The sequence below is a fragment of the Leguminivora glycinivorella genome, chromosome 25, assembly GCF_023078275.1.
Source record: "Leguminivora glycinivorella isolate SPB_JAAS2020 chromosome 25, LegGlyc_1.1, whole genome shotgun sequence".
Lineage (NCBI taxonomy): Eukaryota > Metazoa > Arthropoda > Insecta > Lepidoptera > Tortricidae > Leguminivora > Leguminivora glycinivorella.
In genome coordinates, this window is record NC_062995.1 from 6,196,959 (window position 1) to 6,223,065 (window position 26,107).

At 39.9% G+C, this 26,107-nt stretch overlaps 1 protein-coding gene across 1 annotated transcript in view; it reads left to right on the top strand.

Moving 5' to 3' along the window:
• LOC125239564 (monocarboxylate transporter 12-like) overlaps positions 1–26,107 on the top strand; it is a 70,834-nt gene that overhangs the window by 4,302 nt on the left and 40,425 nt on the right. Inside the window, exons 2-5 of the mRNA XM_048147194.1 lie at positions 21,421–21,519; positions 23,571–23,678; positions 24,312–24,442; positions 25,491–25,681. Coding sequence (XP_048003151.1) covers positions 21,421–21,519; positions 23,571–23,678; positions 24,312–24,442; positions 25,491–25,681 — 529 coding nt within the window. The remainder of the gene's footprint in view (positions 1–21,420; positions 21,520–23,570; positions 23,679–24,311; positions 24,443–25,490; positions 25,682–26,107) is intronic.

Here is a 26,107-nt window from a genome sequence, read left to right on the forward strand (position 1 = left end):
AAGAAGAGACCACGGCTCAGCCACGACATTGGTCTAAGCGCGACAGCGGTGAGCGGCGGTCATACATTGGAGCGAGACACAGCGATGGGACTTTTCATTCGCACGTATGGTTGCCGCTCACCGCTGTCGCGCTTAGACCAATGTCGTGGCTGGGCCGAGGGCTTAAAGGTCAATATCTTCCAGATTAGATGCACCAAATATTGGCTAAAGGCACTATGTCGCTAATACAGAATTTTTGACGACCGGTCTAGCTCAGTCGGTAGTGACCCTGATGCCTGCTGAGCCGCGGTCCTGGGTTCGAATCCCGGTAAGGGCATTTATTTGTGTGATGAGCACAGGTATTTGTTCCTGAGTCAAGGATGTTTTCTATGTATATAAGTATGTATTTATCTATTTAAGTATGTATATTAGGGTGGAGCGAAAAAACACTTTTCTGGAATTAGCAAACCTAATAGTTATCAATCAATGCCCCTTAGTCTATGAAGCCTTTGTGCAAATTTTCAGCTTTTTAAATCAACATCTTCTGCCTCCGCATTAGGTTTGAAATTTTGAAAATCTCATACAAACCTGAAAATTCAACTTTTAGATAAAAAATGTTTTTCGGCAGTATTATGTTCAGTATACATTATTGATACATATTATGTATTACAAGAAACTACCAAAAATTGCGAAAATAGCGTTAAAAATCGCCAATTTTCAGTATTTTAGCGGCTATTTTGGCGAATGTACTGAAACTAGATAAACTTTGGCGATTCTTGACGCTATTTTCGCAACTTTTTATAGTTTCTCATAATGATACGGAACAATAACATAAACTAAACATAATACTGTCGAAATTTGTTTTTAGGGTTCCGTACCTCAAAAGGAAAAAACGGAACCCTTATAGGATCACTTTGTTGTCCGTCTGTCCGTCCGTCCGTCCGTCTGTCAAGACCCTTTTTCTCAGGAACGCGTGGAGGTATGAAGCTGAAATTTATATCAATTACTCAGGTCTACTGTCCCTTGAAGCTGTGAAAAAATCAAACTTCTAAGCCAACGCAATCAAAAGATACAGCCGTTTATGCCGCAAATTTTCGACACTTGCAAGGGAATCAAAACCTACAGGGTGCTTCCCGTGAACTCAGAATCTTGAAATTTGGTACGAAGCAACGTCTTATAGCATAGATAAAGGAAAAATTACGAAAACCATAAATTTTTAGTTACATCACATAATATATTTTTTTTTAATAATTTTAACCTTACTACCCATTTCCTCATAAACGCGTAGAGGTATTAAATTGAAATTCATACCAAATACTCAGGTCTATAATACCTTTAAGCTGTAACAAAATCAAACTTCTATGTCAACGCAATCAAAAGAAACAGCAATTTAAGCTGCATATTTTGAAACTCGCAAGTACTCGCAAGGGAATCAAAACCTAAAGGGTACTTCCAGTCGACCTAGAATCTTGAAATTTGGCATGAAGCAACGTTTTATAGCACACATAAAGGAAAAATTCCGAAAACCTTAAATTTTTAGTTACATTACAAAATATATATTTTTTAATAAATATAAACTTATTACTTTTTTCCTCATGAACGCGTAGAGCTATCAAGTTGAAATTCATATCAAATGCAGGTTTGTACGGAACCCTCGGTGCGCGAGTCCGACTCGCACTTGGCCGGTTTTTTATTTATCTGAAAGTTGAATTTTTAGGTTTGTATGATATTTTCAAAATTTCAACCCTAATGCGGAGGCAGAAGATGTTGATTTAAAAAGCTGAAAATTTGCACACAGGCTTCATAGACTAAGGGGCACTGATTGATAACTATTAGGTTTGCTAATTCCAGAAAAGTGTTTTTTCGCTCCACCCTAATGTATATTGTCACCTAGCACTCATAGTACAAGTTTTGCTTAGTTTGGGGCTAAGTTGATCTGTGTAAGGTGTCCCCCAATATTAATATTTTATTTTAAACGCTCACGAAACGAAACGCTCGTAGATATCTCTCTTCATACAAGCATAGTACGCATTCACCTACACTAGCTTTGACTGTGTGCTGCTAGGAAAGCGCCTCTTTCATTTTGAACGCCAGTGTCCGAGGTGTGGCTGTGGCTAAATAAGGGTCTGGTCTAAGGTATGAGTATTTGAGTGTGTGTGTGTCGTAACAAATGTTTTGGTTCCGCACTCGGCATACGTCCGAGGTCGTCGTTCCCAGGATCAATACTCGCAGACTGTTGGATGCAGAATGGGGTCAGATGCGACTGCAGGTGTAAGCGCATACAAACAAAACTGCAGATAGATAGTAAGGCATCGTAGGCCACGTCTTTGCCTTTGGCTAGTCTGTGGCCAAGAGTAAGCCCATTTATAATAAAACAAAAAAAAGAGGCATACACTTTGCTGGGACGTCAGCCTTCCGCGACCACGGCCAGTGCAACCTGGCCGAAACGTTGGAAAAAAGGTAAAAATAATGTTAATTAATCGCGTCCGACCTGTATGTGATTTTAAATATGTGTACAAAGCGCGAGAACTTAAAGTGTTATAACACAAATACTGTTTAACTCAATACACATAACCTAACCACAAAATTAAAAATTTGAAAAAAACCCCGACCGCGACATAGTGGACCGATCTTCATGAAACATGGCTAAGAACACTCCCGAGTCTCCCGACTAACTCAGCTTTCAGACAAAACAAACTAAATCGGGTCATCCGTTCGGGAGCTACGGTGCCACAGACAGACACACACACAGACAGACAGACACACACACAGACAGACAGACAAACGCAAATTTTTTTTTGACGCCATTCGATCCCATTCCTATCAAGGATCAAAAGCTTGTATGTGACCAAAACAAAATTTCCGGCTAGAAAATCCACAAATCGAGAAAAACATTTCTCATACAAATTGTATATGTATGAGAAATGTTTTTCTAAAATATTTTTTTTTATTTTCACATAAATTTTAATGCCAAACGTATAAAATGACTGCTTCCATCAGACGGCTCAGCTGCTCGCCCCGCCTATAATATTCATTAAAAAACCGGCCAAGAGCGTGTCGGGCCACGCTCAGTGTAGGGTTCCGTAGTTTTCAGTATTTTTCTCAAAAACTACTGAACCTATCAAGTTCAAAACAATTTTCCTAGAAAGTCTTTATAAAGTTCTACTTTTGTGATTTTTTTCATATTTTTTAAACATATGGTTCAAAAGTTAGAGGGGGGGACGCACTTTTTTTTTCTTTAGGAGCGATTATTTCCGAAAATATTAATATTATCAAAAAACGATCTTAGTAAACCCTTATTCATTTTTAAATACCTATCCAACAATATATCACATGTTGGGGTTAGAATGAAAAAAATATCAGCCCCCACTTTACATGTAGGGGGTACCCTAATAAAACATTTTTTTCCATTTTTTATTTTTGCACTTTGTTGGCGTGATTGATATACATATTGGTACCAAATTTCAGCTTTCTAGTGCTAACGGTTACTGAGATTATCCGCGGACGGACGGACGGACGGACGGACGGACGGACGGACAGACAGACATGGCGAAACTATAAGGGTTCCTAGTTGACTACGGAACCCTAAAAAGTACAAGTCTCGTGGGCGTAGCACAATAGTGGGATAAACTTTAACACCCTTATTCATAAACGCACTCTAAAGTTATCAAGCCGATAAAGTTCGTTTGTCCCTTTCCGGCGTATAGGTGTGGTAGAAAAGGACAAACGAACTTTATCGGCTTGATAACTTCAGAGTACGTTTATGAATAAGGGGGTAAGTAGTTAAGTACCTACGTCTTTCAAGTAGATAGTAGGCGGGATACATCGTTCCGGTAACCGAGACACGGTATCGATTTATCACGCAAGAGCATCGACCTCTGAGTTTAGCTGTAATGACGGTGCCTTACCTACCGTAAGTGAAGCTCAGTCTACCGGTAATTAAAGCGTGCGGCCTGCAAAGTGAAGGCCGTGGATTCGGTTTCCGGTCGATGATATTGATTTTCGTAGAGGTTATGTGTGACCGTGTGGTGACGGGTTAAGAATTTCACCACCCCCTTTCTTCCCGTGGGTGTCGTAGAAGGCGACTGTGGGATATGGGTTAAATTGTGGCGCAGGCGAGAGGCTGGCAACCTGTCACTGCAATGTCACAGTTTCGTTTTCTGCCAACCCCTGAAACTGAAACTTGAGTAGTTTTATGTGCTCTGCCTACCCCTTCATGGGATACAGGCGTGATTGTATGTGTTGTATGTGTATGTGTGTTATGTTATCGAATCAAGGACCAATTACTCTTCGGTAAAGGCAACAGTTTAAGTAAGGTGAACAACCAAAAACCGACCTCATGACAGTCGCTCTAAAAATTACGTCAGCGTTGCCTTAAATGGGAATAGAATAGATTTTTTTCCCCTCACTAGCTCGGAAACACGTGTTTTGTCCTTTGATACCAGCGGGTAAAAACGCATTTTATCCACTAGTGGATAAAGTAATTTGACCTTGAATAGAGGCAAATTTTCTACTTTAAAATTGATAAAAGTGGGTTAATCTAGTGATGAAGATGTTTTACCACCTGTGGAACTACAGGAAGCAGTGATAAACGCGTTTTTTGTGTTATACTTTCCTCGCTATAGTGAGGGGAAAAGTTTTGTGTTACACACGAGTGCAAATGTATTTTACTTCTCGTGTATTGAAAAACTCGCAAGCTCAGGATTCTATTCTCGAACCACTCGCTTCGCTCGTGGTTCAACTATAGAATCCTTTCACTTGCTCGTTTTTCAATTCCACACTCGGCGTTAAAATACAACTTTGCCCCCTTGTATAACAAATAACTATTATTGCTCTCATGTTGGTGGGGACTATTATTGGGACAGTCCTATACGGCCTGAAATGTCCAACGTTCAATAAATACTAATTAGTACGAGTACTTACTTATGGGTCATTCCATTGTGACGGGTGGGACATTTATACTCTTTTTTAGGGTTCCGTAGCCAAAATGGCAAAAACGGAACCCTTATAGTTTCGTCATGTCCGTCTGTCCGTCTGTCCGTCTGTCCGTCTGTCACAGCCGATTTACTCGGAAACTATAAGTACTACAGTGATGAAATTTGATGGGAATATGTGTTGTATGAACCGCTACAAAATTATGACACTAAATAGTAAAAAAAAGAATTGGGGGTGGGGCCCCCCATACATGTAACTGAGGGATGAAAATTTTTTTTTCGATGTACATACCCGTGTGGGGTATCAATGGAAAGGTCTTTTAAAATGATATAAAGTTTTCTAAAAAACATTTTTCTTAAAGTGAACGGTTTTTGAGATATCAGCTCTCAAAGTCGTAAAAAGTATGTCCCCCCCCCTCTATTTTTATAACTACGGGGTATAAAATTCTAAAAAAAATAGAGGTGATGCATGCTAATTAACTCTTTCAACGATTTTTGGTTTGATCAAAGTATCTCTTATAGTTTTTGAGATAGGTTGATTTAACTGTAATTTTGGTTAAGTTATTGGTTTATTATATTTGCTGCTACGGAACCCTTTGTGCGCGAGCCCGACTCGCACTTGGCCGGTTTTTTGCCTACATTTTGCTTTATTTCTGCCAAACAGCAACAATTAGCGTATTGAATACGACATTATCTCTTACCCGAATAATCAATGTTTACTGTACCATCGAAAAAAGTATGAAAATGTCATTATTATTATGAGAAATTGATGGTATAAGAAGTGTGACGGGTGGGACTTCAAAGTGCCACTCCTCTCCGACTTGACTTACACAATTCGCAATTGGTAAGAAACTATAAAACTTTTGTTAAACAACCAATTTTTATATGATTCCTGATATTGTATAGATTAGGTATTAGTATAATTTACGCAAATAACTCTTAAAACAAAAATAATTTTCCTTCTCAATGCTTGTGACGGGTGGGACAGTGCTTTGTGACGGGTGGGACGAGTAACATTTGAGCATACAAATATATGAAAAATATAAAGACAGTTCTTTTGTATTTACTTTAAATCAGCTCTTTAATGAATTATTTAATGTTACAAGTAATAGTTTCAATAGTTTTCTTGGAGCATTGAGACAAAAAAATTTTTTTTTATCTTAAATTTTTAAAGGTTCAGATAATTGTCAAACATCGTCAAACAGTCTATTACTGCATACTTTTATCAGCGATTCAGGACGAATGTCTAAAATTATACCAGTTTTAATGAAAGAGACTTCTTCCTGATTCATAGCATTCATTGTGTTCTATAAAGTAATACCACAACCAAATTAAGCAATATTACACATATAATTTGCTTTAGTATAACCCAGCTAGGTTTAACTAAACTTAAAAGAACGATTTTATACTCACCAACTCCAGTTTTACCAGATAACCCATTCTGCTCACCCGTCAGTGACGGGTGGGACCTACGTTGAAAAGCGTTAAAAAGTATTTTTTTATTTACAAATGCAACGCGTTTTTTGGCTAAAATAATCAATCTCAACCTAATTGTTACTTTCACAAAGCAAGACAACAAGAGCTTAGATACTTTTAGGGTAAACAAGAAAAAACTTTGTTTTACTGTGACGGGCGGGACTGACTTACGCATTGTGTAGAAGCCCAATAAATCCTAACCATGAAGATTAATTTATATTTACTTGCCCCTGGTTTAAACAGCGTTAAATATATTTTCTTTTACACATATCACTTTCTCCGTAATGTTTATAAAAGGCGCGAAATAGCGCTGCCAACTTAGGGTATAAATATACCACCTTAGACAACTGGCGCTAGGGGTACGTTCGGACACGAATAAAATGCAAAAAAAATACACAAAAAGGAAAAACTCATTGATTCATAAAAATAGGCATAATGTTCTATTCTCTAGATGTAGATTTAAGTATGAATTAAGTTATTTAATTTTTATGCCTATGGTGTCGGTTTCGCTGGAATGACCCTTATCCATACCAGTCCATACTAACACATTTTCGTGATTTTTTTAAGTGGAGATAGTTGAAGGGATGGAGAGTGACATAGGTCACATAGGCTACTTTTTGTCTCGTTCTAACGCGAGCGAAGCCGCGGGAAAAAGCTAGTTTTATTATAAACAGCAAAAGGTTCGAAACAGCGATTCGTTCAACCCTTTATAGGGAAATGGTCTCACAGTAAATATTACACAACACTACCGTATTTTCGTACATTTTTTTAGAACCACGTGCGTACGTATAGATTGGCGATGAGTTCACGAGATTCACTCTTGTCCGTTAAATGGTTACGATATCATTCAAAATTAGGGATCCCGAAAATGTTTAGCTTAAAGCTCCGCCACACATAAAGCGTTTTGATAGCGTAGCGTTAGCGGAGCGCAATGATAGCGGTGCGCCGGTACGCTGTAATCCGCGCGCATTCCGCTCGCAATCCGCGCTCGTTAGTTCGGCGCACCGCTATCGTTGCGCTCCGCTGACGCTCCGCTGCTGCTCCGCCTACGCTATCAAAACGCGCATGTGTGGCCGAGCTTTTAATCCTTATCCAAGCTACTGCAGGTGACTTCCTAGGTAGATGAAGTGAGTCACCCCGCGATCAATAGTTCTCGGACTATTGCCAACTAACCAAACACTACTGCGTTCAAGACTAGACGGCCTTCGGGCCCAACCCATTTCTTACATAAATAAATAAATAAATATTTTAGACATTCTTACACAGATTGACTGAGGCCCACGGTAAGCTCAAGAAGGCTTGTGTTGTGGGTACTCAGACAACGATATATATAATATATAAATACTTATATACATAGAAAACATCCATGACTCGGGAACAAATATCTGTGCTCACATACATACATACAGTCAACATGAGACGTTAATAAGAAAAGTGTTTACGTCAAAGGGACTGTTAGCGTGAGGACAAAACACTTTGTTGATTGCTTTACAATCCCACCAAGATTATGATATTCTGTTGTTGATAGTAATAAATAATAAATAAATAAATATTGGGGACACCTTACACAGATCAACTTAGCCCCAAACTAAGCAAAGCTTGTACTATGGGTGCTAAGCGACGATATACATACTTAAATAGATAAATACATACTTATATACATAGAAAACATCCATCACTCAGGAACAAATATCTGTGCTCATCACACAAATAAATGCCCTTACCGGGATTCGAACCCAGGACCGCGGCTTAGCAAACAGGGTCACTACCGACTGAGCGAGACCGGTCGTCAAATGGATGGATGGAATGGATGTATACTCCATTTCAGAAGGCGCTAACACTTGAGACGGTTATTATGCGTCAACAATTAGTAAAGATACCTGCCGGCGTAGCAGAATGGCAATCGTCGACGCCAGACGCTGACAGAGTTTTTCATGGCCAGGCACGTAGTTTTGCGTGGCCGTGCTCAAGTTATCTTACTTAAAAAGTTGTTTTACTTATGTATCTACTAGCTTTTGCCCGCGGCTTCGCTCGCGTTAGAAAGAGACAAAAAGTAGCCTATGTCACTCTCCATCCCTTCAACTATCTCCACTTAAAAAATCACGTCAATTCGTCTCTCCGTTTTGCCGTGAAAGACGGACAAACAAACAGACACACACACTTTCCCATTTATAATATTAGTAGGATTAGTATGGATAGGTATAATAATACCACATCTCGGACACTGGCGATCAAATATATGGAAGAGGCGCGTTCCTAGCACACATTCTAAGCTCGTGTAGGTGTACGCGTACCATGCTTGTGTGAGTGAGATGTGACAGGTCGACTGTTGGCGTTTTTGACAGGCGGTAACTGTGAGGTAACCGAGAGGGGGTGGGCGGCACTTTCAGCGGGGAGCGGGAGTGGCCATACTGTACGATAGTACTCTTTATTATACTGTGATAATACTTAACTGCTTCGAGACGTCTGTCTGCAATAAGACTTCAGCACATTTGTTATTAGGTATTATATCGTTTCGTCTAGACTAGACTTCGTATAGTCTCACATTCTGAACCTTAGCGTGTTTTCACAAAGGATTGCAATTCCAATCACCAAATAAATTGACGATACTCTTTCAAACCAAACAGTTAGCAGATGATGTTAGTAAAGTTGGCAGTCGTTTGTGTAAAACTGAGTGCCTACGCCAAATGTTGGTTTTACCTAGGTATCTAGGCGAACCCCAGGCTCACTTAAGCTGTGGCAACCGCCGGGATAAAGGTAAAGAGATATTTATTTGCGAAAATGTAGTGTTAACAATAGGTGGATAGAATTTATAAAGTGCGTCAATTTTGCTTGAAGAAGCATGCAATAGTACATTTCGATACAAGTGCGAAAAAGAGGAAGTTCGAAACGAGTGGCGGTAAATTAAAACACGACAATCGACACGAGTTACGAATTCCCTTTTCGCACGTGTATCGAACGACGTTTTTTCAGTACAGATGGACCTCCGAAGTTTCGACCTGCCATATAATGAACCACTTCTCGCACTAGTGCGTCAAAAAAACACCATCTGTACTGAAAAATATTCTAATAAGGTAGGTACTAAATCAAACGAATTATATACAAAAGTATGTGATATACAAGCTTAGTCTACCTACATATATTTTGATGATGATTATGTGATCCTGTTATCCCTCACTAGGGATATAGGGTTCCTAGAAGAATCTTCCACTTTTCACGATCCAGGGCGGCTAATTCCAAACCCTCCCAGCCTAGTCCACTTGCGCCAGCCTCCTCCACTGACCGCCTCTATGTGGTACAAGGCCGTACCGACCGTCTCCTGCCAGGTGATTGCCAGCAGGGACCCTGCTTGGCCAGGTGGTTGTCTGCTCTGCGTAGCACGTGCCCTATTCATCGCCATTTCTGTGCGCGTATTTCCTGGCCTATGGGTACAACAATACAATTATAAAACAGATATTATTAATTCAGTTATAAGGTGAAGAGGACTTTGGACGTAAACATTTTGTTAATCGTAGGATGATCGTAGGTAATCAATTCCGAATTCCCTTAAACCTAAACTGGTAAAAATCATAAAACCTTTATTCTGATAACAATCACAACAACATGATTTGAACAGAAATACCTAAACGTTTATCATAAATTTAATCAACAAATAACCTAAAAGGTAAATCACGACATTTCACGATTCGTAAACAAATCGCTTAACTGCGCAGTATGAAATAAAATTACGCCTTTTATTTAGGTAGTTACGAATCGGCCGGTACAAGTCTGTGCCAGGCCAGGACAGAGATACAATGTTCAATATTGATTGCAACGGTAAAACACGGTGAACTGCGGAAAACTAGGTTTCTAAACATTTTAATTCAGCCGCCATAACCAATCGTTGACTCCGATCGAAACGCAGACGGCCTCTATATCGCCAAAACAAAAGAGGATCGAGTTTCTAGAGAGTTACTGCCAAAGAAAAATGTGTAGTCACAATGCATAGACTGCCATCTCTCGACACTTTTGAACCTCAGTTTTGACAATTTGGCCCATATTCTTCTTAGCTTATATGTGTTAAAATGTCAAATATCATTATTAGCGCCATCTAGCCGAGAGTCCCCCAAAGGTGTATCGCCATCTAGCCCACCGTACCTTTTTCTCTATGGTTTCGAGGTACGTTTTTTTCTTAGACTTTATCTGTCTATACAGAGTTACATATGTCTTTGGCCAAAACGGAAGAGCGATTGAGTGAGCTACCTATGAGAACGATATTATCAGCAGTATCAGCATGGTCTTGGTCATAAAAGTATGTATAATAAGTTTTACAGAGGCTGCCATTCTAAGATCGCAGAGGTCAATGACTTATGTAGAGCATAGCATAATCTTTCTATTCGTTTTTCAGCTGTGAAAGGAATAGATAACTAAATAATTTTTAAGAAAAAAAAAACCGTCGCCTTTCGGGTTCTGGTGAAAGCTACTTGCGAATGTTGGATTATGTAGAAATGTGTAAGTATTTTTTAAAACTGCTTTTAATGCTTTAATTATTAGATGGAAACACAAATGAATATACGTATAACGTTAAGGTTTGAGGAGTTTCCTCAATTCCTCATGAATCCGATTATATTATAAGAAATCGAAGCTTGACAAACTTTGACTTCAAAACATATGCTTAACAAACATAACTAAATAAATGTCACTGTTCTGAACTTAAATGCATGCTTTTCTTACAAAAATACCAAAGTCACTATGAGTGTGCCGTTCAGGTTTGAGGAGTTTGGTTCTGGCCATCATCAGCAGTTCCACTGCATCAAATGTCACTCTTCTGGACGAAAGTGCATGCTGTTCTTATAAAAATACCAAAGTCACTATAAGTATGCCGTTCAGATTTGAGGAGTTCGGTTCTGACCATCATCAGAAATTCCACTGCACCAAATGTCACTGTTCTGGATGAAAGTGCATGCTGTTCTTATAAAAATGGCAAAGTCACTATAAGCGTGCCGTTCAGATTTGAGGAGTTTGGTTCTGGCCATCATCAGCAGTTCCACTGCACCAAATGTCACTGTTCTGAACGAAAGTGCATGATGTTCTTATAAAAATACCAAAGTCACTATAAGCGTGCCGTTCAGATTTGAGGAGTTCGGTTCTGACCATCATCAGAAATTCCACTGCACCAAATGTCACTGTTCTGGACGAAAGTGCATGCTGTTCTTATAAAAATGGCAAAGTCACTATAAGCGTGCCGTTCAGATTTGAGGAGTTTGGTTCTGGCCATCATCAGCAGTTCCACTGCACCAAATGTCACTGTTCTGGACGAAAGTGCATGCTGTTCTTATAAAAATACCAAAGTCACTAGAAGCGTTGCCGTTCAGATTTGAGGAGTTCGGTTCTGACCATCATCAGAAATTCCACTGCACCAAATGTCACTGTTCTGTACGAAAGTGCATGCTGTTCGTATAAAAATACCCAAGTCACTATAAGCGTGCCGTTCAGATTTGAAGAGTTCCGTTCTGGCCATCATCAGCAGTTCCACTGCACCAAATGTCACTGTTCCGTACCTAAATGCATGCTGTTCCTTTATTAACACAAAAATCACCATATGTATGCCTTTCAGATTTGAGGAGTTCCCTCGATTTCTCCAGGATCCCATCATCAGAACTGGGTTCTGAGAAAAATGGGACCAATCTGTATGTATATACATTCAATCAAAAAAAAATTTTCAAAATCGGTCCAGGAACGACGGAGATATCGAGGAACAAACATAAAAAATAAAAAAAAAATAAAAACATACAGACGACTTGATAACCGTCCTTCTTGAGATATGAGGCGACGGTTAAAAAAGCCAAAACGTTACATTTGTATATATATTTTTTTTTTAAATTATAAATGGGCTTACTCTTGGCCACAGACTAGCCAAAGGCAAAGACGTGGCCTACGATGGAGTGAGCTCGCCCAGAAGATGCCTGTTCACTCTTGATTTGAAGGTTGCCGGGTTATATGAGCTCGGAAATATAGCCGCCGGCAATATTAATATGGATTCTTCGAATAGCTTTATGGTATTGATTTCTAAGTAAATGAGGAAGTTCTACGTATCTCGTCGCGTGTTTGTAAATAATTCAGACCAATGGCCGACTGATGACGTCTATTTGATACCATTTCCGGACACGGAATTTCCTAGAAAAAAATAACTGTATTAAATTAAGAGTTGTATTAAGTGGCGCAGTCGGTAGGTTTTACTTCTTTATTTAAAGCAGACATATGTAACTCCGTATAGACGGCTAAAGTCTAAGAAAAAAACGTACCTCAGAGCCATATAGAAAAAGGTACGGTGGCCTAGGTGGAGTTACACCTTTGGGTAAGAGAGTTACTGTCAAAGTAACATGTGTCAATCACAGTGCACGGACTGCCATCTCTCGACACAAACTTTTGAACCTCAGTTTTGACAATTTGGTCCATATTCTTAGCTTGATATGTGTTAAAATGTCAAATAATAATATTAGCGCCATTTAGCCGAGCGTTCCCCAAAGGTGTAACGCCATCTAGCGCACCTTACCTTTTTCTCTATGGCTTTGAGGTACGTTTTTTCCTAGACTTTATCCGTCTTATACGGATTACGGAGTTACAAGAGTCTTTGATAAAAATGAACTCTTCTATCGCGTGTCGTCCATAAGTCACAGTATATCAACGGCCTGCGATGATATTGATTGCCAGTGAAGGTCTCACTCAATAATCCTCTGAAAGGTTGACATGGATGAGTGCAAGGTCAAAGCCCTTTGGAGCCGTTTACGTGGAAGGTAACATATATCACATATTGAGTTAAGGCATGTATAGGTAGACAAGCATTTACCCGCTTCAATTCGTCGCTCGAAAGACGGACAAAAAACAGACACACACACTTTCCTATTTATACATTTTGTAATATTAATATTGTACTATACAATATTGTAGGTATATGTATATTATAGATGTATATGGTTTCCAAGAGAGAAAGAAAATGTATTTATTTATTTATTACATACACATAAACTATCAATAACAGGGCATCCTAATACGATAGTATGGAAATTTACACATTTTATACATTGCCGTAGCACAAAACATATAGCATTATAACATATTATCTGAAACAGACCGGTCTTCACAAACAGCACCCGTTCACGAGTATGGCGCGTATCTCAGCCATCGCCTCCCTCTGTAGGTACATAAAGCGGATTTATATCATTCCTCCTTGCGTTATTCCGGCATTTTCCACGGCTCATGGGAGCCTGGGGTCCGCTTTGACAACTAATCCCAAGATTTGGCGTAGGCACTAGTTTTTACGAAAGCGACTGCCATCTGACCTTCTAACCCGAAGGGTAAACTAGACCTTATTGGAATTAATCCGGTTTCCTCACGATGTTTTCCTTCACCGAAAAGCGACTGGCAAATGTCAAATGACATTTCGCAGATAAATTCCGAAAAACTCATTGGTGCGAGCCGGGGTTCGAACCCGCGACCTCCGGAACGAAAGTCGCACGTACTTACCGCTAGGCTACCAGCGCTTCAAAGCGGATTTATATATATTCTGTATACCCATTGTCAACCAGCTAACTATAAACATTAACAGAAACCTGAACGAACGATCAATAATTTACCTGGTTATGTTCTTTTTATAGTCCTAATAAGTACAGACTAGGTTCAATTATGTTGTAAATAATTCACATACCTACTGACGGTGACCGTTTGTTGATGCTTGTATTGATTTCCGTTGAAGAGCTGCCAGACAGGCTGAAAGACATGATAAATGATTAAGTAGAAGGTCAAAGTCAAAGCCTCACATTTCAGATATCACTAGAGTAAGGTTTATTTCATAGTACCCAGGTAATAACCTAACCACCAAATTAAAATTTTGATAGAACCCCCGACATAATGGACCGATTTTCATGAAACAAGGCTAAGAACACTCTCGACTATTTCAGCTTCAAACAAAAAAAAACTAAATAAAAATAAAAATTGTAGGAGGTAGGGCATAGCGAATGATATTCCGCTTTGTGTGGTAGGGCACAGCACAGCGGATATCGTCTCGCTCGAATCTAGAGCAGAGCCCAACTGGGGTAGTACCTCCGCCTTACAGAAGACCGCAGCCAAATAGCACTAGACCCTACTCATAGTGTTGTTTTCTTGCCGGTGAGTAAGGCTGCCAGAGCTCAACGAGGGTGCGGTGCTGATGACGGGAGGACTTAATACGGAACTAACTTGTTCCGTATATTGTCCTTTAGAGTCGTCGGCAACCCGAACCCTCCTTGGAACTTGTACACTCCTTTTTGCTGTGTACTTAACACAGCAAAGGGGAATGTACAAGTTTCTAATGGGGTGGCAACGCGCATGTGACACTGTTTGCGTTGCATGCGTTCATAGGTTACGGTGACCGCTTTCCATCAGGCGGACCGTATGCTTGTTTGCCATCGACGTAGTATAAAAAAAAAAAATCGGTTCATCCGTTCGAGAGCTACGATGCCACAGACAGACATAGACCCGTCAAACTTATAACGCCCTGTCGTTTTCGCGACGGGGGTTAAAAATACAAGAAATAATACTGTATACGTAATTAAATAAGATAAAATCTCACTAACCATTCTCTGGAGTATCTCGTGACTTACGGGCTACAGGTAAAGGTATCTCTCTGGTGCCCGACAGTCTACAGGCAAAGGGGTCTCTCGTTACCGACAGTCTACTGGTAAAGGGGTCCTGACTGTCTAGATCACTGTATCAACTGCAAAACTTAGTTGTTTAAAATATGATGTCTATTTATCAACTACGTAATATTTATATATTTCACTCTATATTATATTTAATACATTCACAGACCTGTTTATATATTATTCAATAAATTGCTATCCACTTCCTTATTTTAATCAAATTACTTTTTTTTGTTCCTTATATTGACACTGCCTTTAGTTTTCTGAGCTATCTTCTTAGTTCCTGGGCCTCACGGAAGACCAGCGCTGTAGCATTATATGCTGGAGCATATGCTGAGTGGAGTCCTTTTGTGGCCTGTATCTGCAGCATCAGCATCTTTTGTTGTATTGTATATAGTTTTAAGTATTTAGTTCATAAGATCTCTCTTTTTCTCTCTTTTTTTTTTAAATGTATGTGATGCTGTATGATGGTTTCTGCAATAAACGTTTTTCTATTCTATTCTATTCTATTCTATTCTATTCTAAAACTGATAGTTAAGGACGTCAAGGTCCTTTCCCCATCTACCGCTCATGTAGAACTTAAAGAAGGTACAGTGTTTTTATTTAATAAGCATTATCTAAAATTAATTTACGAAGAACCGATCATGCGTTCAAAAGGTTCTTACACTCCCTCCCAAAAGAGTTGAAGGTCCCCAATTATATCCACTTGAAGCACAAGGACGTACAGGGTGAATTATTAAGCGGGGTGACAAATTAAGAGCGGTAGATGTAAGAACTAGACGCTGCGATGTTGTCACTTTTTTTAACTGCCTTCCAAATCTCAAGGGAAGGGGTTCTCAATTCGTCTGTATTTTTTTTTTTAATGTTTGTTCCTCGATATCTCCGTCGTTACTGAACCGATTTAGAATTTTTTTTTTATTGAATGTATATGCATACATATTGGTCCCATTTTTCTCAGAACCCAGTTCTGATGATGGGATCCTGGAGAAATCGAGGGAACTCCTCAAATCTGAAAGGCATACATATGCTGATTTTTGTGTTTTTAAAGGAACAGAATGCATTTACGTACGGAACAGTAACATTTGGTGCAGTGGAACTCCTGATGATGATCAGAATGGAACTCCTCAAATCTGAACGGCACACTTATAGTGACTTTGGTATTTTTATAAGAACAGCATGCACTTACGTCCAGAACAGTGACATTTGGTGCAGTGGAATTGCTGATGATGGTCAGAACGGAACTCCTCAAATCTGAACGGCACACTTATAGTGACTTTGTTATTTTTATAAGAACAGCATGCACTTACGTCCAGAACAGTGACATTTGGTGCAGTGGAACTGCTGATGAAGAGTGAGCCGCCCCTGGTTAGAGTTCCGTTCTGATAATCATTCTCATCTGTAAGTACTTCAGAATCCTCCAAATTTCAAAATTAGTTCAGAAATGACGGAGATATCGAATAACAAACATTACAAAAATATATAGACGAATTGATAACATACTTAATCCACCATTTGAAAGTATTTATCACCAGAACCCCAAAGGAAGGCGGTTTTTTTTTCTTAAAAATTATAATATCTAATCTTTGTTGCCAGGCTGTGAGTACATCAAAATATATGAGGATTTAATTTTTATGCAATATTTGATCCTATGTGTGTTTCATATAATACATAATCATAAATCAATAAAGCCACGCGCCGACTCCCGATAATGCTTCTCGGTATGGATTGATTGAAACTACTTAGTCAAGCAATTTTTTAGGGTTCCGTAGTCAACTAGGAACCCTAATAGTTTCGCCATGTCTGTCTGTCCGTCCGTCCGTCCGTCCGCGGATAATCTCAGTAACCGTTAGCACTAGAAAGCTGAAATTTGGTACCAATATGTATATCAATCATGCCGACAAAGTGGTAAAAAAAAGTGAAAAAAAAATGTTTTGTTAGCCCCCCGCCCCCCCCCACATGTAAACTGGGGGACTCATTTTTTTTTCATTCCAACCCCAACGTGTGATATATTGTTGGATAGGTATTTAAAAATGAATAAGAGTTTACTAAAATCGATTTTTTGATAATATTGATATTTTCGGAAATAATCGCTCCTAAAGGAAAAAAAAGTGTGTCCTTTTTAGTCAAGTGTTATGTTTGCATAAAAGCTTTGGGAAGCAATTTCCCAGCAAAATAGGCATTTTTGTCGTAGGATCAACCTGTAAATATTATTAATGATCACCCCAGTTGATGGTGGCTAAAAGTTCTAATCTCCGAGAACAAACTACCCTGTATATTTGGATGTCTCTGAGTCATTCGCGTCATGGCGCAACGAAATTTACTGGAAAATCTTGCTCACCCCTCGTCCCCTCGAGGGGGACCTCGGGGAAATGGGGTGGGTTGGACGGGGTGAAAACATTGCGTGGGTGATGTAACCTTGAGTCAGCTGATTACGTATAACAGCTGTTTGTGAAACGTTGGTACAATATCTATAGTCTTAAAAGGTTTTTCAATACTAGGAAAAGAAAAGGAACATAACGTAACCACAAAATTAAAATTTTGAAAAAACCCCCGACCGCGACGTAGTAGACCGATTTTCATGAAACATGGCTAAGAACACTCCCGACTACCTCAGCTTTCAGACAAAAAAAAACTAAATCTAAATAAGTTCATCCGTTCGGGAGCTACGGTGCCACAGACAGACACACACACAGACGGACAGACAAATAGATAGAGAGACAGACAGACATGTCAAACTTATAACACCCCTTCGTTTTTGCGTCGGGGGTTAAAAAGGTTCTTTGGAAGTTTTCCCCGACTACGGTTTCAAAATACCTTGAATCTCATGGTCTGTTACAAGGACGGATATAGATTTGTATGTACTCAGGTCAAAGTCTAGTTTTTTTCTCGACGAAGGGGGCGACGTAGTAAAGTTCTATGCCTATACTGTAAAATTGCGTTAAAATTGCTATTGTAAGATCATGAAGCACATCGTCCGTGTGCAATATTTTATTATTTATTTATTTTGTTTTCAATTATAAACTCTGTTTATGTTTTATGTCCACCACAGGACAGGCTGTGCCTAGTGTGGGGACCAGAATAACATGTAACACTTTGTTATTTTAATAAACGTTTCTTTCTTTCTTTCTTTCTTTCTTTATTTAAACTTTATTGCACAGTAAAAAAAGTGTATAAAAGGCGAACTTAATACCAAAAGGCATTCTCTACCAGCTAACCTATGGGCCAAACAGAGATCAATAAGAGCTAATAGGTGAAAGAAATATAACAAGACGAGAAATTGAATATCTACTTAATAAACCTAAATGGTTACATACATATCACATCATATTTTGACGATAGACGACGGTTACATACGTAACTTACATTGAACCTTATACATAGCTCACAGGAAAGGGTAGTCGTGCTAATTTTCAAGTTTATAAGTTTATTTAGGTACTTTTTAGTTTTATTCAATTAGTATAAGTTTATTTTTAAGTAGTAATTATAAACAAATATTTTATAAATATGTTATATCAAAAAAAAAGTAATAAACTGAAATAGATTTATAAATATTTTATAAATGTTATGTAAAAAAAAAAGTAATAAAAAAAAATAAGTAGAAACTGAGATAGTGTATGGTACACTAAAGAAAAAGCGATCAAGATTTTTAAGTAGTTGACTGCAGCGACTACGGAAGTCTACGTTTTAACTCGATTTGCTTTTATATGTCCGGATATTCTCTTCACAATTGCATTACTTCTTCTATGTCGCAATTCTCAACCGATTCTTATGAAATTTTGTTATCAGAATTGTGGAAATTGTCAAAAAAGGCTTAAGTGTCAGTAGCATATACAGGGTGTAACAAAAATGGTGGTGATCCGTTTAAGGGCGTATTCAGTATCGTATTCTCATCAGGAAAAAGTAGGATAAAAAATTTTTTTTATCTTTGTATGGAGATTCGACCGATTCGCGCGGCCCGGCTCATACAAAAGTGAAAATTTTTTTAGCGAAAAAAAAATTTTCTTCTACTTTTTCCTGATAAGAATACGATACTGAGTACGCCCTTAAACGGATCACCACCATTTTTGTTACACTCTGTATGACGCTTGAGGCTATGTTGACTTGTCGATTATGATTTAGTTTTTAATAAGGTTTAAAATAACACTTCTACAGACATGTAATGGTGAGAATAGATCTAATAACCCCATAGTGACGTCAACGCTCCGTTTAATGTTATCAAACCACTTGCTAGTCTTGCTACCCTGTATGGCTTCGCCTTACGTAAATATTGTGAAATCTAATTATAGGTTGTATTGAATTAAATCTTAACGGTAAACAATGTGGAAACATAAATAAATAAATAAAATAAATATTATAAGACATTCTTACACAGATTGACTGAGGCCCACGGTAAGCTCAAGAAGGCTTGTGTTGTGGGTACTCAGACAACGATATATATAATATATAAATACTTATATACATTGGGTAGGTTATACAGTGAATGATTCATTCATATCTACTTATATCTCTGTGTATTAGTCGAACAGCGACGTTTGTCAACCTGGCAAAAAAGAGTAGAAAATAATAGGGCGCCACTTTCCATAGAGTATATTGAATAGTATGGTATAGAATTATCAGTCAAAATTTTCGAATGCAGCGCCATCAATTTTTGAGTTACGACAACTTTTCATGTGACTTTCCATGCAGCATTAAGCATATGGACCCTTTAATCATGGAACGCCACATATTGATGGCGGATCTTTGATTATTTTTTTTTATGTTATCATTCATCAACCAGTATAACTATTTCTGCATATACTTATTTACAAATTAATTACATGTAATTAACCATAGAATGTTGTTCGCTAGTTTGCAGGTGGTACATTGACATCTAGCGAAAAATTTGGACATCAAAAAATACTTATACATTTTACGACAACAAATCATTATCCAGTTTGCGGGGGTAACAGTGACATCTAGCTAACAACTTGCACTACGGCATATAGAAATAGGCTTGTTTCCTACTAGTCAAATCAGCTTCTTTTTAAGAACTGTCAAAACGATTTGCTAATATGGAATTACTATGAAATACTGAGGAGTGACGTCACGGTCAATTCATTTACTTTATATCTTTCTCTTTGACTTATTTAATAGAAATTATGTTTAAACATAACTACTGTCCATATTTTTCTTCTAATTATGTGGTGATTTATTTCGTGCACAGCAAAAAATATTTTATTTTAAGTGTAGGAAACTAGCCTATTGTTTTTCACGCCCTCTATCGTTGTGTTTCCTAAACATATCCTATTCAGTACATCGGATTTACTATTTCCTTTGACTGAAAACACCGTGCCACTATCTTTAAACCGTTTTGCATGTGGTAATTGTTGATTCACTTTTGTATGAGAACGTAACGTAACTGTTGCTATGTTTTGCCAGGCTGCAAAAGGGTCATTCCTGAGAATTTGATTCTTGATGTAATTCCCTTGGCGTATTTTTTTTTAACAAATTTCTTTACAGTTGCAATAAAATATGAAATTATATTTAATTTAAGTAGTTGATTTCAATACCTGATTATTCTTTTTGTAGTAGTTTCTCAAAAACCGGTCAAGAGCGTGTCGGGCCACGCTCAGTGTAGGGTTCCGTAGTTTTCCGTATTTTTCTCAAAAACTACTGAACCTATCAAGTTTCAAACAATTTTCCTAGAAAGTCTTTATAAAGTTCTACTTTTGTGATTTTTTTTCATATTTTTTAAACATATGGTTCAAAAGTTAGAGGGGGCGGACGCACTTTCTTTTTCCTTTAGGAGCGATTATTTCCGAAAATATTAATATTATCAAAAAATGATCTTAGTAAACCCTTATTAATTTTTAAATACCTATCCAACAATATATCACACGTTGGGGTTGGAATGAAAAAAAATATATCAGCCTCCCCTTTACATGTAGGGGGCGGCTAATAAAACCTTTTTTCCATTTTTTATTTTGCACTTTGTTGGCGTGATTGATATACATATTGGTACCAAATTTCAGCTTTCTAGTGCTAACGGTTACTGAGATTATCCGCGGACGGACGGACGGACGTACAGACAGACATGGCGAAACTATAAGGGTTCCTAGTTGACTACGGAACACTAAAAAAGACGAATGGATGCACCAGGGTAATGATGTTTCAGGTGTTTGATTTTTTTTAAAGTTAATTCTACTAACCCTAAATAAAAATGCATTCCTGCCCCAGTTAGACTCTGTGGTACCTACTATAATGATAAAAAAATAGTTTGATGATTAATTTTAATGTTACGGGTACTTTTTTCTCTAGGACGGGGAAAATTGACACTTTCAAGGATCACCCAAAATCACCACATATTTAAAATGCTAAATATTTGTTACCAGGAGCTGTCCAAGCTGGACCCCCAAATCCTGGGCACCTCGGCACCACCGACGACCGTCGCTCTATCCTGCTCAATCGACCTGCCCACTGATGTCATCGAGGTTAGCTATCCTTGTCTCTCTGCTGTTTCTGTCCTCGTTCCACTGGACCCCAGATCCTTGGGCACCTCGGCACAACCGACGACCGTCGCTGTATCCTGCTCAATCGACCTGCCCACTGATGTCATCGAGGTTAGCTATCCTTGTCTCTCTGCTGCTTCTGTCCTCGTTCCACTGGACCCCAGATCCTGGGCACCTCGGCACAACCGACGACCGTCGCTCTATCCTGCTCAATCGACCTGCCCACTGATGTCATCGAGGTTAGCTATCCTTGTCTCTCTGCTTCTGTCCTTGTCGCACTTTACCCACAGATCCTGTGCATCTCGGCACCACCGACGACCGTCGCTCTATCCTGCTCAATCGACCTGCCCACTGATGTCATCGAGGTTAGCTATCCTTGTCTCTCTGCTTCTGTCCTTGTCGCACTTTACCCACAGATCCTGTGCATCTCGGCACCACCGACGACTGTCGCTCTATCCTGCTCAATCGACCTGCCCACTGATGTCATCGAGGTTAGCTATCCTTATCTCTCTGCTTCTGTCATTGTCCCACTTTACCCACAGATCCTGGGCACCTCGGCACCACCGACGACTGTCGCTCTATCCTGCTCAATCGACCTGCTCACTGATGTCATCGAGGTTAGCTATCCTTGTCTCTCTGCTGCTTCTGTCCTCGTTCCACTGGACCCCAGATCCTGGGCACCTCGGCACAACCGACGACCGTCGCTCTATCCTGCTCAATCGACCTGACTCCGTACTTATTTACTTACAGTACAAACGGCCATAAAGAATGCACATTGGTCTTTGGAAAGAGACAATTAACGTCACATAAGCAAGAAAGAGACAACGCTCCATGAAGACGAATAACCGATGTGTATTCTTTATGGCCATTTACTGGACTGCTGTGTCGCGACGACCTGAAGAGGATTTTGCCCGACCTCAAACTGCCTAAAGCCATTTCTGTCGGGGACGCGAGATTGTACGCAAAATAAGCAAGCCATCTGATCAGGGTGCGTAGCCGAATGGCACAAACGCTCACGAAACGAAACGCTCGTAGATATCTATCTCTATCGCTCGTGCGTATTGGCGCGACAGAGCCAGACTAACTGGCGCGGCGTTTCGCTTTCGTTTTGCGTCGCAGAAATGCCATTCGGCTACGCCACCTGGCCCCGTAATACTGATACCCGTGGCACTGATAATTTACTCTAGTTGACGCGTGATTGACTCGTGGGTGACGCTAGATGTCACTACAAATAACTTGAATTTACTGATGTATGGAGTTACAACTCTTTCCTTACTTATTCCTCTATGATTATACACGTTAAACTTCCGTGAGACATATTCAAATAATTAATTGAAATACGGTTGTACTCACGTTATTATATCGCTATTGCTGCGACATGTTTCGGGCCAATTCGGAGGCCCCTCTTCAGGCGTATAGGAGTTCACGCGACGGCTAGACTCCGCAAACTGAACGAAACTGATAATAACGTGAGTACAACCGTATTTCAATTAATTATTCCTCTATGATTTTTATACATAATAGTTATTTGTTATACAAGGGGGCAAAGTTGTATTTTAACGCCGAGTATGTAATTGAAAAACGAGCAAGTCAATAGTTGAACCACGAGCGAAGCGAGTGGTTCGAGAATAGAATCCTGAACTTGCGAGTTTTTTAACACACGAGAAGTAAAATACATTTGCAGCCGAGTGTAACACAAAACTTTTCCCCTCACTATAGCGAGGAAACTACAACGCAAAAAATGCGTTTATCACTGCTTCCAGTAGTTCCACAGGTGGTTAATCATCTTTATTACTAGATTCACCTGCTTTTATCAATTTAAACCAGTTAATTTGACTTTATTCAAGGTCAAATTACTTTACCCACTAGTGGATAAAATGCGTTTTTACCCGCTGGTATTAAAGGACAAAACACGTGTTTCCGAGGTATAGTGAGGGGAAAACAACCTTAAAGCAGAGTGAATTTACCCGAGTTTGAAGTTAACCTACACATATAGACTTACGTACCTATTGATTATTTTGTTTTTTGTACAGGCAACCCTGTCCCCGGACAAGTCTGGCTCGCTGCTGTCGGTACAGTCAGCGCCACCAGAGCAGAGGGAGCGGCCCCACAGCCTTATGCTTGAGCTGCCGTTAGCCACTGTAAGTTAAGTACCTGCAATGGGGATCGAGTTTTATAGACAGTTTACTGTCGAAGTAAAATGCGTAATCAGATGGGGCTGTCGCTTTCGTAAAAACTAGTGCCTACGCCAAATCTTGGGATTTGTTGTCAAAGCATACCCCAGGCTCCCATGAGCCGTGGCAAAATGCCGGGATAACGCAAGGAGGATTAATGAGTCTGAAGCGCGCTATAGATATTATATACACCGTATTTTTTTTGTTTTCCGTTAAATTCGACAAGTAGCTAGGTTCATTATCAGGAACCATCCTGTATATCACTTTTAGTTAAATTCGCAAAATAAAATTTTTTCATCATTTTCATAGGTACATAATAAATGAATTTATTAGTGTGAGAGACCCTTAAGAATAACATTTAAGTTAGTATCAAGTGATTGACGGCACATGTCAAAACAAATAACATCAGGAATTGCTAAAGGTTGTCACACACGTGTTCAGTAATTTATCTTTATTTTTTTAATAACTCGATAACCGTAAGAGTTAAGACGCTAGTTTCTTGAAGAAATTAATTGTATTTGATCTAAAGAACTCTCCCTTAAAGTTAACGGAATTCAATAAAAACAGGTTGTATTCTAACAAGAAATGTTGTGATTCCAGCAAGTGGGTGCATACCTGTCCGCCATGTCCCCCACCGAGCAAGAGGAGGACTCACTATTGACGTTGTCGTCGGTCACCGCGCGACCTCTACTCGCCGCGTCCAAGAAGCTCCGCTCGGAGACTAGCGAGTCGTGAGTTACTGTCTCCCACCACACAATACTCACTACTGACGCTGTCGGTCACCGCGCGACCTCTACTCGCCGCGTCCAAGAAGCTCCGCTCTGAGACTAGCGAGTCGTGAGTTATTGTCCCCCACTGGGCTACTGTCCCCCACTACACAATACTCACTACTGACGCTGTCGGTCACCGCGCGACCTCTACTCGCCGCGTCCAAGAAGCTCCGCTCGGAGACTAGCGAGTCGTGAGTTATTGTCCCCCACTGGGCTACTGTCCTCACTACAATACTCACTACTGACGCTGTCGGTCACCGCGCGACCTATACTCGTCGCGTCCAAGAAGCTCCGCTCGGAGACTAGCGAGTCGTGAGTTATTGACCCCCACCGGGCTACTGTCCCCCACCACACATTAGTCACTACTGGCGCTGTCGGTCACCGCGCGACCTCTACTCGCGTCCAAGAAGCTCCGCTCTGAGACTAGCGAGTCGTGAGTTATTGTCCCCCACTGGGCTATAGTCCCCCACCACACATTGGTGCTGTCGGTCACCGCGCGACCTCTACTCGCCGCGTCCAAGAAGCTCCGCTCGGAGACTAGCGAGTCGTGAGTTATTGTCCCCCACTGGGCTACTGTCCTCACTACAATACTCACTACTGACGCTGTCGGTCACCGCGCGACCTCTACTCGCCGCGTCCAAGAAGCTCCGCTCGGAGACTAGCGAGTCGTGAGTTATTGTCCCCCACTGGTCTACTGTCTCCCACCACACATTAGTCACTACTGGCGCTGTCGGTCACCGCGCGACCTCTACTCGCGTCCAAGAAGCTCCGCTCTAAGACTAGCGAGTCGTCAGTTATTGTCCCCCACTGGGCTATAGTCCCCCACCACACATTGGTGCTGTCGGTCACCGCGCGACCTCTACTCGCCGCGTCCAAGAAGCTCCGCTCCGAGACTAGCGAGTCGTGAGTTATTGTCCCCCACTGGGCTACTGTCCTTTGAAATAAATAAATATTATGATGATTATGATGGACTAGATCCAGACCTCTAAACTTAAAACGTACTTTCCAGGACATCTCCTCCAGACGGTGGTTACGGCTGGGTGGTCGTCTTCGGAGCGTTCATGGTTCAATTCTGGGTAGCGGGGCTCTTCAAATCCTACGGCGTGCTGTATGTGGAGATCATGGAGACCTTCCCAGACAGTTCTGAGTCCGTAGCCTCTTGGATACCAGCAGCGCTATCTACATTATGCTTGGCTTTAGGTAAGTCTTTAGGACATATATTAAGGATCTCTAATAATCTGCTACGGAAAATCGATAATGGATAGAGCGAGCCTTTTGGAACATAACGACGCTATCTACAATTGTTATTGTTGATCTATCATTAAGGTACACTAGATTACTGGGTATCATTACATCGCGTTACATACAAGGGCCTGCAATAGGCTACTTGCCTCCTAGTCAAATCAGCTTCTTTTTAAGAACAGTCAAAACGAATTTGAAGGACTTGCTAATATGGAATTTATATGAAATCGAATTGAGTGACATCACGGTCAACTCAGTTACTTTATATATTTCTACCTGACTTATTAAATAGAAATTGGATTTAAAAATAACTTCTGTCCATGTTTTTCTTATAATTATCTGATGCTTTATTTCATGCATGGTATACAATATTTTATTTTAATT